At 41.6% G+C, this 15,689-nt stretch overlaps 1 protein-coding gene across 1 annotated transcript in view; it reads right to left on the bottom strand.

The window, feature by feature from the left end:
* Window positions 1–6,599, bottom strand: part of LOC116901461 (sodium channel protein type 2 subunit alpha-like) — an 84,687-nt gene extending 78,088 nt beyond the window's left edge. The window contains exons 1-3 of the mRNA XM_032903409.1: window positions 5,849–6,599; window positions 3,813–4,130; window positions 2,877–2,995 (exon numbers count right to left, since the gene is read on the bottom strand). Of these exons, the coding sequence (XP_032759300.1) occupies window positions 2,877–2,995; window positions 3,813–4,079 (386 nt within the window). The 5' untranslated portion in view covers window positions 4,080–4,130; window positions 5,849–6,599. The remainder of the gene's footprint in view (window positions 1–2,876; window positions 2,996–3,812; window positions 4,131–5,848) is intronic.
* Window positions 6,600–15,689: the final 9,090 nt, after the last annotated feature.

Genomic DNA, 15,689 nt, shown 5'->3' with positions numbered 1-15,689 from the left:
CCACACAGTGGAAAGAGAAATGTCTCTCCCTTGTTTTCTCCTTACTTCCATACCCTTGCCTCCATGTATATGGAAATCTCTCTCACAAACAAATGCATGCAAACAATTTTCTAAATTGAAATATGAATTCATTTTAGCGCAGCTTAGTAGATTTGCTTGCTCCTGCTTTAATTTATAATGCTGTTGTCCTGTTTCTCCCTGAGCTACTTACAATAAAAGACAGAATCAAGTAGTGTGTGAACCTCCAGGGAGGTCCTAGCAGGAGCCATGTCTCCAACATCTAGACTCCGACTGTCCTTCCGAAACGGCCTATGCCTTCTACCAGTGCAAATGTCATCACTGGACTGACTCCTGAGGTTCATAACTTTCAAAGACTTTCATAAAAGGGATGATATCTTTTATGAAATATCCTATAGAAGATATGATCTCCTTATATTTCAAAACAAAAGCCCGCCCAATTTTCTATATAGGGCCTACTACTTCTTCCATCAAAAGAAGGACAAAACTGCTTTTCTTTTCCATTCAAATCTTCTTTTCTACCTGTTTTACATCAGATTTTCTAATTTTTGCTTTCTTTTTTTTTTTGGTTCTTTTTTTCGGAGCTGGGGACCGAACCCAGGGCCTTGTGCTTCCTAGGCAAGCGCTCTACCACTGAGCTATATCCCCAACCCTTAATTTTTGCTTTCTTAGTATTTTCCTTAGTGCATATCTCTAAGTGTCCTCTATGAATGGGGCATAATTTCATAAACCATATTAATGTAAGTGAAATATAGCCATTGTAAATATAATTAATTTACAGAGATATTCACGCAGTGCACATAAGCTTGAAACATAAGAGAGCATCGTTTTAAGCGTGGGAACCAAGACACAGACTCTGACTTTATTATTCATGTCTAATGCTCAGACTTTTTCTCTGTGTGACTGCTTCTCTTACTGGAGCATATGGAAGGAAATTTTATTGATGTAAGATAATGCACAATAAATTTTAAAACCTTAGATATAAAGACCAAAGCAGATTATGCTGATGATACCTATGTAGACCATGGGGGAAAGAATCCTTCAGAAGTACAAAAAAGAAAAAAAGATTCAAAATGCTATACTTCTAGACACAGAACTTGTATTGCCAGGGAAACTTTGGGGACATGCTTTATTACTAGCTAAACTGAGACAGGTCCATTGCACCAGGTTTTTCCCGTTTTCAAATTTCTTTATCTAATTCAAGCTACATCTACTACTAGCGGTGAGATTTTATAGTGGAAGTCTTAAATTTAGGTCCTGGTCTGACTATAGCATAATATTTCAGGCCATAACTCTCTCTAACTTAAAATTTGTCTTGTCAGGGCCTGTAAAATGCTTCCATGAGTTAAGTGCTTACCACGAAAGACTGCCAAGCTGAATTAGATCCCTGGAACTCACACAAATGTGGAAGGAGAGAGCGGATGTCACAAAGCTGTCCTCTGCCCTCCCCAAATGTACCCTGGTACCTCACACAGACACACGGCACGCACACCTGCTGACATAGCTCGATTTTCAGGACCCACATGGCAGAGAGAACTGACTCCTACAACTTGTCCTCTGACTTCCACATGTATGCAATGGCCTGTACATGTACACGCAAGTACACACAAGCACACACACACACAAACACACACACTCCAAATGAATGAATGAATGAATGAATGAATGAATGAATGAATAAATAAATAAATAAATAAATAAATGTAGTAAAACATTTAAGAGTTTAAGGTCTTGGGCTAAGCATGATGGCACACTCCTTTAGTGCCAGCATTCAGGTGGCAGAAGCAGGTTAATCTCTGTAAGTTCAAGGCCAGCCTGTTACATATAATCAGTTCCAGGATAACCAGGACCATAGAGATACCCAGTCTGAAAAATCAAAATAAAAAACAAAACAAAACAACAACAACAAACAAACAACAACAAAAAAGAGTTTGTCCTAATAGAAACCTAGCTGTGTTTCAGTTTCTTCCACTTTGAGTTGGGTTCCTGAAATACACAACTCTTCATAGAAACTCGAGGTTTCTACACATTCCTATTTGTTCCTCTCCCCGGTACAGCTCTGGTCTTTGCTTCTTTGGCTTTCTGACTCTTAGCAAGACTACTGCTTCTGCCTAGAAGAAAACCTCTTACTCCAGCTACTGTGTTTAACTTCAAGGACTAAGCCAAGTCACTGTTATCTGTCAAGTTCTCCCCTGCCCTGTTTCCAGGAATCATGTCCTTCAGTAAGGAGAATAAGGACTGCAGTTGAGTACATAGAGACAGGCGGACTGAATAAAACCAGGGAGCAAGTAATCAAAAGAGAGTTGGAGAGAAAGTCAGCACAAGTGCCATCGGGAAAACTTGGAAAACATTTCAAAAGTCCCAAGGTATGTATAAACACACTTGTATATACCCATGAACGCAAAGTTTACAAGCACCAACAGAACAAGAGAACGTAATACAATTCTGACCAAAGAGCCAAAACCACAATATAGACTCTTGGTCACTGTGTATTTTAAATGATGGATCACTGAGAAAAATCAATGCCCAGGAACTATTCCAATATAGCACTATAAAGCTCAAAGGCATGAAAAGCTATCCTGGCTGTGGCACTAAAATGAATGAAGGGTTGAAGGCAGGGAGAGATTGGGAAGGGACCAGAAGATGAAGAAATGAGTCGGAGAGAATAAAAGCCCTTAGGAGGGAAAAGAGGGTTTTACTTACCTGCCGTCCCACCTTGCCACAGGCTTGCTGCAGAGGAAGACCAAAGAGCCAGCAGTGGACACTGACAGCCACACATATTTTGAAAATGCTCTATTTTATAATTAAGTCACAGGGGAAAAATTACCATTCGAAACGACTATGAGTCAAAAGGATATGAATGTACCAAAATCTTAATAGCTAATTTTCTAATGGGGTTGAAGGGAGTTAAAATGTACAGGGCAGAGGTGGCGCTGAACCGCGAGATTGCTTTCCCCTTATTCAATACTATAAAGGTCTGAAAAAGAGAACACAACACACAGATCAGAATTCACAGGCTGCATCAGGATATGCGAAGAGAGTAAGAGACCCCGATAAAATGCCCAGCACTGCAACAGTTGCCAGCAAAGGACAGCACCCTAGTCCTCTTTCTTGCAAACTATGCAAAATTGGATAAGCAACTTCGGGAGGTAAGGAATACAAAGACAATTCTGTGGTCAGGACCACGGGACTTCTGTGTAACTTTGCCGACTCTTTGACTCACTTCTTCCACAGTCTAAAAATGAGGTTTCGGCAACTTTTGTCATGGAGGTTATTTTCTCGTGAAAACTGCTAGAACTTTGGGGTTTGGCCCTTATATGTATTCTGGTGTTCTACCTTCTGCAGGGAGCCATGGGAAAAATGACAGTCTGTGGGATGAAGGCATAATTGAGCCTATGAAGGACCCCAAAGCCTTAGGTCAAGTTCAAGGCAATAGGGGAGATCTTAGACACTGCTCTGAGAAGTATAAAAACCACACACACCCTTTCTCTACTTTTCCCTTCATCACAATGCAGTAGCACTCGGGGTGAATCTGCATGCAACTTACTGTTTAATTAGTATCCAGGAAAATAAATTGGCTTTGTCTTCCTCCCATGCAGGAGGCCTCTGCAGTATATGTCTGTCCCCCACACACAGACTCAACCAGGTGCTTTCAAAACACTTTAAGACAACAGCCCCATTGCTTTGTCAGCCCACCCAGCATCCTAGAGATATTTTAAGAGATGGAAAGAGGTACACTCTTCACCATCTTAAAGAAATCGGGTTCGGGGGGAGCAGCTGGTCTAAAAACTCACTTTCTTATTGATATAGTAGGGGTCCAGGTCCTCCAGTGGTTCTGATACCATCTCTGGAGGAATGTCTCCATAAATAAAAGGAAGGGATTTTCCTGCTTCCAAGTCACTATTTGGCTTTGGGCCATTTTCATCGTCTTCATCCTTGCGTTCCTGTTTGGGTCTCTTAGCTTTCTCTTCTGCAATGCGCTGTTCGATAGCAGCAAGGGATTCCCTGGTAAAGAAGCGGAAGCTGTCAGGTCCTGGCGGTACCAGCACTGACCGTGCCATCTTTTCATCCTGCTTCTTTAGTCACTGTTTAGCTCCTCGCGTGAGAAAGTGCTACAGAAACAGGAGGGGAGAAAGCAAGGACCGTTAAGATGACAGGTGAGGGTGGCAATCCCAGGACGCTGAGCGTAAAGTATACAAAGCAAACAGCTAGAGCATTTCACAAAGGCAGCTGCTCCCAGCGCCGTGAGCCCTCATGCATGCATTCATCTGCCTGCATGGAGAGCTTTCTCTCACATCCAGTAGGTGTGCATGAGGTAATCTATTCTCCCACTCCTGAAATGTTTGAAGGGATCATGCTACTTGGGGGGGGAAACACCCTGTTCAGAGCTTGCAAATGGGAGATACTGTGCATCTTTCTGTATGCTCGCTCTTTCATTTGCGTGAATATTTTTGGGAGCCATTTTTATTCGCCCTGCATTCTGTCTGAAAAATATAGCATTCAAAACAAAAGAAGGAAAATAATCAGACAAAATTGTAGAAGCAGGGCTGTGCGGTAATCTTGCTTTTCTCTCTCTCTCTCTCTCTCTCTCTCTCTCTCTCTCTCTCTCTCTCCCTCCCTCTCTCCATTTTCTTTCTTTTTACTTTTCCTTTGGCCCAATTTAGAACCTTTAAGGGTTTATTCAAAGCCATGTCATCTGGGAAAGAGCTGAGGAAACCCTGCAAGTCCAGGCTGTGGAAACAGGTAGAGAGCAAGGCGGGGTGAGGGGGTGCAGGAGTTGCCCCGGCTGAGGGCTGCATTTGGAACTGCTGGCAAACTACACAGGAAGGAACCAGGCACTGCCAGCACAGGCAGGAAGTCACTCACATCAGAGGTCTGGAGCTTGGACCTCCTGGCTTAGCAACCTGCTGCCAACCAGTGTAATTGCTTCTTAAATTAACAAATTTGCAGAACCAGAGGAAACATCACAGAGAGATACCAGATTTCCAAGTCAGAGTCTCATTTGATAAAAAATCTAGCAGAGCAGTGTAAATATACATTTCAGAATGTGGACTTGAAAAAAAATGGTATGTCTAACAGTTTCTCTTTTAAGCATAGTCCCTGTAATATGGGTTTTTGTGATGGTATATAAATGGGCTTTAACTGACATTCAAATCACATTTTGTTAAAGTAGAGAACTTGGTAATTGTGACTGCAAATGTGACCTCAGCCAGGAAACTCACAGGAGTTTCTATGCTATTTAAAGAATAAAGCAAAAATTTTGACCCCAGAATGGCATTTCTTCAAAATCATTAAATCTATTTCTTCTTTTTTGTTTTTCTTTTGTTAAAAAAAAATCCATTTTAACCTCTACACTACAGAAATGAGTTGCCACTGTCATGTATGAGATGCTTCTTCTAAGAGTAAAACAAGTTACCCATTTATTTCCTCAGTCCACATCTGGGAACCCACCAGCAAATCTGAACGGCATACGCTACTGCATAGTTAGCATTAATTATCTTTCTTAAGTTGACCAGCACCTTTCAGGCACCAGCTGTCAGATTGCCCTGTCAGCATCACAGCATCTCCAAAGCATCCCTCATTTTCCTCTCTCATCCCCAGTGGCTCTGATGCCTAGCGGAAGGCACAGGCATCAAGACAATTCTTCCACGTTCAAGGGAGAAACCTGCCGTACCCATGCCTGGGATTCTAGGGGGACAGACATGCTAAAACATGCAGCCAGCAGCTTCAGAATGAAAGTGGTCCCCCTAGAGATTCCCCCAAGGATTCTACTGCAAAGGTGGAGAAGCCTCACAGAGAGCAAGCATAGTTAAGAACAGGAACACGTTACCCCTGCAGAAGCTTTTACACTCAGAGTTTTGGGTTGATAGGCTGGAAGCAAGAAGACTGCAGCTAAAATTCCATCATGCTTTAAAAAAAAAATTTTTTTTTTTTCAAATTCTCCTTTAAAGACCACACCTAACTTCCTGTAAGAGGATTCTGGTATCTGAAGTAAGAACAGGCATTTCCTGTGCGGGGACTACAAAGTGACATTTTTATAACAGCCACTAGAGGGCTAGGAACTGTGAAGAAAAACACCTTCCTAGAAAAACACTGAGTACGCGGCTGGCAGCCCTAAGCGTTCATGGGTGGAGCCCGGAGGAGGGTCTGTACGCAGACAGGGACCCAGGCACAGAGCTGAAAGATCGCGGGGAAGCCTTCTGCTGACTGGCAACGCTTCCGTTCAGCCCTTTTATCCTCTAAGCCAAAAAGGCATTTAATCAAACTAAATAATTCAAAAGTAAAAAGAAGCAAATAGCCAAGGGTTAAAAAATTTAAATCCCTATAGTAGGTTACTGATTCTGTTAATGAAATCACATTAATGGATATGCTAGACACAGTCAGATTTAGCATTACTTTCCTTCCCAGAATATCTGGGGTCCAATAAATTATTGTTGATGTAACGAAGAGGCAACCTTTTCACTATGCACTATTTAAGTTAATTTTCTCCAGTAAAAAAAAAAATGTTTAATTTGATAATGCAAAAATCATCTCTTTCCCTCTGACTAGGTCATTGAAAGGAAGCCAGGGCGTCTGGAGAGAAGGCACTTGCCTCGCAGACATGAGAACTTCAGTTTGGATGCACAGCACCTACATAAAAAAAGGCAGGCAGATACTATAGCCCCTGCAATCCCAGGGCTACAAAAGCAGGTAGTGAGTCGACAAGCCAAGCTAGGTAACCTAGCCAAAGAAGTTACCTCCAGGCTCAACTGAGAGACCCTGATCAACAAGTATAGCAGAGAGCAGTCAAGGAAGACACCCAGCACCTATCGCTGGCCTCTTACACACACACACACACACACACACACACACACACACACACACACACACACACACACACACACTGAAATACACAAGCTATACCCAGCGTTATTTAACCTTTCTTACGCTGAAACCCTTTCATGCAGTTCCTCATGTGACTCCAAGGAGGTCATGGCCCACAGGTTGAGAACCACTGCCCTATGAGTCTATGTGACCCCAAAACGGAAACAAAAAATGCATACAGAAAAGAAAAGCTACTAGGGAAAAAAGTAGTTCTGACAGGAAACTGAGACCATAGCCAGCACACTTTCAACTAATACCATAGTAAGAATGGAGAACCTACTATGTGCCAGTCACTGGACTAAGATGCCTAAAGTGTCCCATCACTTTCTCCCTATAATTATCGAATAACACTTTCCTGACTTGCATTTGAAAAGAGAAGAGTCGCAGTGAGATTAGAAACAAATGTCTCTGGAAGTCAGGTAAACACAATTTAAACTCAGTCTGACAGCAAAAATTGTATCCTTCATATAGTCCTGAAGAGAAACATGAGCTACAAATTAAGCAGGGCTGCAAGTCTGTCCTCACTGTCAACCTGACTGGATTTGGAATCACCAGGAGACACACTTTCCAGCATGGTTTTGTTGGGTTTCCAGGGAGGCTTAAACCAAGGAGGATTCACACTCAATAAGTGAGGTCCTGTCCCATGAGGCAGAGTCCTGGATTGAATAAATGGGGAAAACAGAGAAAGCCAACTAAGTGCAGTGTTTTCTGCTTTCTGACTACAGTCACAATGTCCCCAGTGGCCTCATGGTCCTGCCAGAGCCAACTCCTGTCATCAAGCCGTCCCTACCATGATGGGCTGTGCTCCCCCCCCATTTTTATTGGTTATTTTATTTATTTACATTTTAAATGTTAGCCCCCTTCCTAGTTTCCCCTCCTCCCTGCCTCTGTGAGAGTACTCCTCCACTCACCTACCTACTCCTGCCTCAGAGCCCTCGCATCCCCTGTCCTGGATCACCAAGCCTCCACAGGACCAAGGGGCTCCCCTCCCAGTGATGCCAGATAAGGCAATCCCCTACTTCATATCCAGTTGGAGTCATGGGTCCTCCCAACCCCCGTGTACTCTTTGGGTGGTGGTTTAGTCCCTGGGAGCTTTTGGGCAGCAGGTCTGGTTGGTTGATATTGTTTTTCTTCCTATAGGGTTGCAAACCCCTTCAGTTCTTATAGTCCCTGCCTTAGCTTCTCCATTGGGATCCCCAGACTCAGTCCGATCTTTGGCTGTGTACATCTGCATCTGTATTGGTCCATCTCTAGCAGAGCCTCTCAGGGAACAGCTATAAACAGGCTCCTGTCAGAAAGCACTTCTTGGCATCAGCAATAGTGTCTGGGTGTGGGCCTTTCCTTCAGTTTTTGCTCTACTCTTTGTCCCTGCACTTTGACAGGAAGAATTCTGGATTAATACTTTTGAGGTGGGTGGGTGGCCCTATCCCTCAACTGGAGGCCGTGGATATCCACTGGATATGGTCTCTACAGATTCTATCTCCCCTTTGTAAGGTGTTTCAGCAAATGTCCTCCCTTTTGGGACCTGGGAACCTCTTGGGTCCCTGGCATCTGGGACTTTCTAGTGGCTGCCCCCAATTCCCCCTCCCCCCACTGCTACACACCTCCTTTCAAATTTCTGACCCTCTGTACTTCTCCCCCATCTCCTCCCACAGTGCTTCTTCTTAAATCAGGCATTTTGTAACCTCAAAGAGAAGTAGCTAGCACAAGTTCATCTACCAAAGCTACATATTTGTGCATTTCTGGTCTTGTTTGCAGTAGAGATTATACGTTTTGAAACGAGGAAAACCTATCTGGAAATAGTATTTTACTCACTGAGAAAGTGACTCAAACTGGTTGTAGTAAAAAGAAAATTAAAAGGAAAAGAAAAGAAAGGCACGTGCTGGCTTGTAGTTTATTGTCTAAAGCTAACGTTATAGGAAGAGTCAGGACCTCGGACAGATGTCATCAGCCCTGAGTTGTACTGTGTCCTTGAGCTCTGATTTCCACAGAGAGAGGTACTTTTTAGAGGCTTTTATTGTGACAGGTCCTACACAAAGTCCAACCTGCCAACCTTCCAAACCAACATGTAATAGGAAACAACAACAACAGTGCAACACACACACACACACACACACACACACACACACACACACACACACAAAGATCAAACAAACAATCAAAACCAAAAATGCTGTCTATCATCTCTCACTGGTCCCAATTCTACATGGGTCCTAAGTGACCATTCTGCAAAGTGACGTTTCCAATTAATTGGCATTGCCTCAGCCACATGCTTTGCAACAGAAAATCCTCCTTTGAAACATGTGAGTTTTAGATCATATAAATAAAATGATCTGCAGTTAGGAGCACTTGCTGCTCTTCCAAAGGACCTGAGTTTGCTTCTCAGTGTCCATGTTATGGCTCACAGGTCCAGGGTGTCTGATGCCTGATGCCCTCTTCTGGCCTCTCTCTCTCTCTCTCTCTCTCTCTCTCTCTCTCTCTCTCTCTGTCTCTGTCTCTCTCTCTCTCTCTCCTCTGTCTCTTTCTCCCTCTGTCTCTCTGTCTCTGTCTCTGTCTTTCTCCCTCTGTCTCTCTCTCTCCGTCTCCGTCTCTTTCTCCCTCTGTCTCTCTCTCTCCCTCCGTCTCTCTCTCTCATTTTGTCTCTCTCTCTCTCGCTCTGTGTGTGTGTGTTTCTCACACACAAATAAAAATGAAACTAATCTTTACAAAAGAATTTTGATTAGCATAATAAGGGATATATTAATATAAATATGAAATTTATCAATTTGTTAGTTGTCTAATTTCAATGCCTGAAAATTTGTCAAGTAACAATATCAATATCAGAATATATACACAGTTGCCTGAAGACTTTAAACTGTATTCATTTGCATCACTCTTCATGCAGAAGATTTTATAATAACTTTTAAGGTAAGACATTATTTTTGAAAGACTCATAAAATACTGGAGAGACAATATATGTATATATATAGATATATATAGAGAGATATAGATATAGATGTATATATGTAACTTAGAAAAAGAAGGAAGAACCTTAGAAATTATATTTCTAAATTCAGGCACCATTGCTCTATTAGTGCTTCTCTTTCAATGGTTCCTTTCTTTTGGGTTTCCAAATTATAAAAAGAAAAAAAATGGATTGTGAAGGGCTGGTAAGATGGAGGCATAGTTGTGCTTCCTTGTCATCCCCCTGCAGGGAAGGTGGAAGCAGGCACTTCCCTGGGCCTTCCTGGATAGCCTGCTGAGCTTATTAGGCAAACTCCAGGTCAGTGAGAGACCAAGTCTCAAAAAGAAAACACACAGGGGGATGGCTTTTGAGGCTCAACAGCCAAGACTGTCCCCTGCTCTCCACACATATGTGCATATGAAGCTGCATACAAGTGCATCTGAACACATTCAAACATTTACCTGAATACATAGAAACACAAACACACACACACACACACAAAGGAACATTGATGAAATAAAAACATAAATTAAGCTATGCTATTATACATAATGATATAAATACAAGTGATACATTTATACTTACATAAAGGGACAATTATAAAAAACAAGGCTATGTAATGACTATTGTGTAACTAATTTCTCTGCATAAGAATCAGCATTTATATAATATAATAAGTACTGTAAAGACAAACACTCAGTAAGAAAATGACTGTTATTATTTCCTGTAGATAAGAATGTAATCATGTAGTAATTGATAATTAATAGCTTGGGATAACTTAAAAGTCCTGAGACTTTGGCTCCCCAGCGTGAAGAAGATTCAGAAAATCTGAGAAATACGGGTTTATAACAGCACCCTTTCAGTCCTGTTTGAAAATAATGACTTAGTTTTCTTCAGGATATTAGAATAATATGTGCATAAACTTAGATCGCATTTGTTAAATCTTATTTGAAGATTTTTTTCCCCCTAGATTTCTCAAGGACTTTGGTCCTGAGGTTTGAGCCTGTCCTCCTGTGCTTTTTAGCGGTCACCTGCTGTGGTTTTGTTTCCTTTCTTTATTCAGTCTGAATCCAGCCCCTCTCTATACCTAACAATTTTCACAAAGGGGAGAAAGTTCTGGGCAACCAGACTTTCATGTTTTCTGTGGTGGATTAGGAAGAGAGTACAATACAATATGAAAGACCAAAGTGCAGTATGTACCAGTTAAAAAATATCAGTTTTTTTTCTTTTTAATACTAGATGTATTATAACATGAGACAAATTTTTTCAGTTCTTTGTGTTCATACTATGTATTGAAAATGTTTACATTAAAGCTAAGCATTCCTTTTTATGATTATTACATCTTTGAATACAGCTTGTTTTTTGTTTTTTGTTTTTGTTTTGTTTTGTTTTGTTTTGTTTATTAACTTGAGTATTTCTTATTTACATTTCGAATGTTATTCCCTTTCCCGGTTTCCGGGCAAACATCCCCCTAATCCCTCCCCCTCCCCTTCTTTATGGGTGTTCCCCTCCCCACCCTCCCCCCATTGCCGCCCTCCCCAGCTTGTTTTTATTTAACAGAAATGTTTATCTGTTGTACTGTGATGAACTCAGAGAAATATAAGTCAATCTGAAAAATAAAAAAACACTTTACATGGAATTTTTCTGAAAAAAAAGTAAATTATAAAAGGAGGTATTCCAGTCTAGAGAGATGTATCAATAAGTAAAGTCCTAGAACCCACAGAAAAGTGTGGCATTGTGGCACCTTCTGTAAATCCAGCCCTGGCCAGCTGAGATAGGCGAACTTAGTAGAATTTCAAGTGAGGCAACCCAGCAAAAATTCCATGATCCAGGTTCAGTGACAGACCCTACCCTTCAATATAAGGTGGAAAGCAATAGAGGAAGATGCCCAAAGTTAATCTTTGAGTTTCACAAGTGTACACAGAGGTGATTTAAGCACACATATGCATACACCTACCACACTTGCACACACACACACACACACACACACACAAACACAAAGACATATATGATCTCTCTCCTGATCTTATGGTTTTTATTTGCTATTTAATGGTGCATTAACTAAAGCGGGAAGATACTGGGCAAGCATTGAGCAGCACGGCTCCTTTGATTCAAAGTGGACTTGTTTCTCAAAGAATTCAATTTACTCTCCCCGTGAGCCCCATCTTCTCACTAGTGTTGTGGTAGACTTCCCCCTCCAGTGAATTGCAGTCTCTCTATCTGAGCACACCTGGGTTGGTTGTGATGAAAAACCATGGCTCTTGCTTGCCTTGGGGTTGACAGCCTGTAGTGTATTCTTGATTGCATCTTAACCTGCCTCTGTGTCCCCTAAGTGCCGACAAAGCTAGTGACAGTAGAACATGAATGTCTTCCTATCAGCAACTTAGTGTTCTCCCTGGAGGGTGACAGTGATCACTGGGAAGAAATGGGAGCAGGGAGGTTGAACAGTTAGATATATCAGGGACAGGGGTATTGATTATAATATGGAGGTCTGTAAGATTCCCTGCCAACCCAGCCCTAATAGATCTCTCAACCAACTGCTCTCCCTGATTTATTTTTGCCTCATTGGAGGAGGAGTCGGCTTAATTTAAAATGCAAGACAAACTGAGTCACTAGGTTGCTAAAACTTCTGAAGTGAAATTCCATTTTCCTAGGAAAAACCAAAGTACATAGAGAGCCTTGTACTAGTCTGCCCACCAGCACTACCACCTTCTACAATCCTTTCTTTCCCTTCCCCATATATGGCCATGGCTCTCAAGTACTCAAAAAACAACTTCTACTTATATATGTAAGCTGTTTTCTCTTTGCCTGATACATACACACACACACAGAGAGAGAGAGAGAGAGAGAGAGAGAGAGAGAGAGAGAGAGAGAGAGATGTGCATAAATAGAGACAGTAAGAGACACACAAAGAGAAACAGACAGCAGACAGGCAGATAGACCGACAGACAGACAGACAGGCAGACAGAAAAGAGACACAAAGACACCAAGACAAAGAGACAGAGTCATTTGCTTTATCCTTTTCTTTCATATGTCATAATCTTTGCTTAACGTTTTCCTTGCTGATGATTTTTTCTCCCAGCCACACTGTCTAAAACTGCAAACCATCTGCACACGTTCTGATGCACACCATGACAGCACCTTCTTCCTTATTTCTCTTCATTGTTTTATCTGTTACTATTACACCGTCGAACCACTCACAGTATCTGTTGCTGTCACGTCTAAGGCAAAGTTCACATCTAAAGTCAGTTAGTGACTCCAGACACAGATTCTGAATTCGATTAAGGAAATTGCCCTGGAATGAGACAGTAGGGTATGTCAAGGAGTTTTGGGTCTAGATGAAGAGGAAGTCAACCAAAACGGACTTCCAAAGCCGTCAGGACCCTCATGAAATTGTCATAGCCAGTTGTTTGCTCTCTATGGAAGGAGTAGAAACGCCCAGACACTTCCACACTCTGATGAAGTAAGTACACAGATTCAAATAACCCAAAGGCAGTTCTCCAGAAGGCGACAACGACAGCGCTCTGAACAACACCAGTAACGTACACCAGAGAGGCAGGAGACCACAAGGAGAAATAGAAAGGACCTTGGTGGTCTAAAACTCGGTAGAGCCATATGATGTCAATATGAGAGCAAGATTTCTTTTTATAACTATCTATTCTCAGGACGGTCTCTAGCGCCTATCAAGAAAATATATAGATAAGTAATTGTAATGTGTACCCTCTAGGGTACAGGTATTATAAAACTGAGCACTCAGCAGACACAGAACTAGACTTTTCACCAAGACAAAAGTATTCTATTTCTTTTAGAAGCACCATCTCCTCTGCTCAGGTTTATGGTGTCAAAATGATCTCTCTCTCCATGATGCTCCAACCTACTAAGTCAGCCACACCTCTGAACCCATTGCCCCCTGTCTCTTCCCCTTTTCTTTGGAACAGCGAGATTAGAGACATATTATCAGTTAATGCTATTACAAAGTAAACAGTTGGTCACTACCCTTCAGTCTGTTCCTCCTTTATCCACTTTATACACAGCTCCCATGGAATCTATTTTAAAACATGACGATGAACAGGGGGAGAGGCCCATGCCTTTCATCCCAGCACTTGGAAGGCTGAGGTAAGGACACTATCTATCTTAAGTGCAAGGCTGGTTTGGTCTACTGAGTCAGATGCTAAGACAGCAACCAGACAAGCAACGAAGATTCTGTAATTTCCCTAAACCGTTCCCAAAACATAGGTGGTTAAGTGTAATTAAAACCTCAATTGTATTCTCTTTTTTTGTCTGATCATAGCTCTCCTCTCCATCCCTTCTACTCTTCCATTTATTCAAATTAATGTGAATTGTTTTCTTGCTCCAACCCCTTAAACCTTCTTATCTTTGTATTTTTGTTTCATTTAGGATGCAATATATTCACACGTTTACCAAATAACTCGAAATTAACTCGCCGAAGCTGAGTTTCAGCAGGTTCTGTAAGCCACCCCTGTCTTCTAAACTAGCAGTCAGTTCTCCCTTCTGAAGACATGGAGGAGTAAAAAGAACAAGAGACGCTGAAGCCAGTGAATGGTCTAAATAAAAACGTGGTCCTGCCATTTACTAATGCATTGATTATGACCTTAGATAAGTTACTCTGTGACTCAATTTCCCCATCAGTGAGCAAGGACCCATTTTGACTTTTTCATATGAATATATATATTATATTGTGACTGTCACATGAAGAGCTTTAATTTTTATATTTCTCTTTTCAGTTCATCTTCCTTACCCTATGTCATTTCCTTGAGTTCTGGGTCGCTGAGCAGAGCGTCATCACACCTCAGATAATGGCAGCACAAGCCAGTGATCAATCAATTTCCTTAAGCCTGCTTTTCACTCAGCAGCTTTCCTCTTGTCACTGAATGTACTCCATTCTTTCTTGTTGTTTAAAAATATTTTTAGTTTTATTTATATGTGTGTATACATGTAATCTGTATGTGTATGACCACGTATGTTCCTGTGCCCACTGTGGCCAGAACAGTGTACCAGGTCCCCAGGAGTTGGATTCATAGGCAGCTGTGAGCTGCCAGAAAAGGATACTGAGACCCAAACTTAAGTCCTTTGCAAGAAAAGCAAGTGTTCTTCACTACTGAGCCATCTCTCCAGCCTAGTCCTTGTAGGATGAATGAGGGATCTTCTAGGTGTCTGATGTTTTGGTGTTTTATTTGTAAATTCTATATGAATAACTGGGTACACGTATGATACCTCACTAGTTTTAACATCCCAGCATTTCCTAATGCATTGTCCTCAATCTACAGTTGGAGAAGGCATTTCGCTTTTCCTCCTCATTCTCCTCACCCTCTCCTTCTCCCCCTCACTAACCCCCTCTCTCCACACACACACTCATGCATACTTGCTGGGCATTTTTTCTGAGTATGTATTATTTCACTGGTAAGCTAAGGCCCATACTCACTTAATGTTTTAAAACCTTATAAATGTCCAATTTCTTTGGATGGTTTTGTTAAATTAGATCTTCGTTATCTAAATTTAGATTTCACCTAAAGTAGAAAACTTGTTCAGTACTAACAGCTTAATTCTCCTCTTTGAGAGCAGATTTCTCTGTTTTCATTCATTCCCCAGACTACCTTTGTTGAGTTGTACCAGACATATCCCCTTGTATCTGTCATCTCCCTTGAAGACTCCAACCATCCATATGTCCATCCAGTGTCATCCATAAGATGTACAAATCTGTGCCATGGCTTGCAGAGCCGATTGTCTGGTTTTCTGTTCTATCTATTTTTACCTTACTGTTCAGCTGTGATCACTAAGGTTTTCTAAGCTTGCTTCCTGGCTTCCAGACATCAGCTTACGTGGTTTTCATCACCTGAAATTT

Source organism: Rattus rattus, chromosome 5 (assembly GCF_011064425.1).
Source record: "Rattus rattus isolate New Zealand chromosome 5, Rrattus_CSIRO_v1, whole genome shotgun sequence".
Taxonomy (NCBI): domain Eukaryota; kingdom Metazoa; phylum Chordata; class Mammalia; order Rodentia; family Muridae; genus Rattus; species Rattus rattus.
This window is presented reverse-complemented; position numbering and strand designations above follow the sequence as displayed.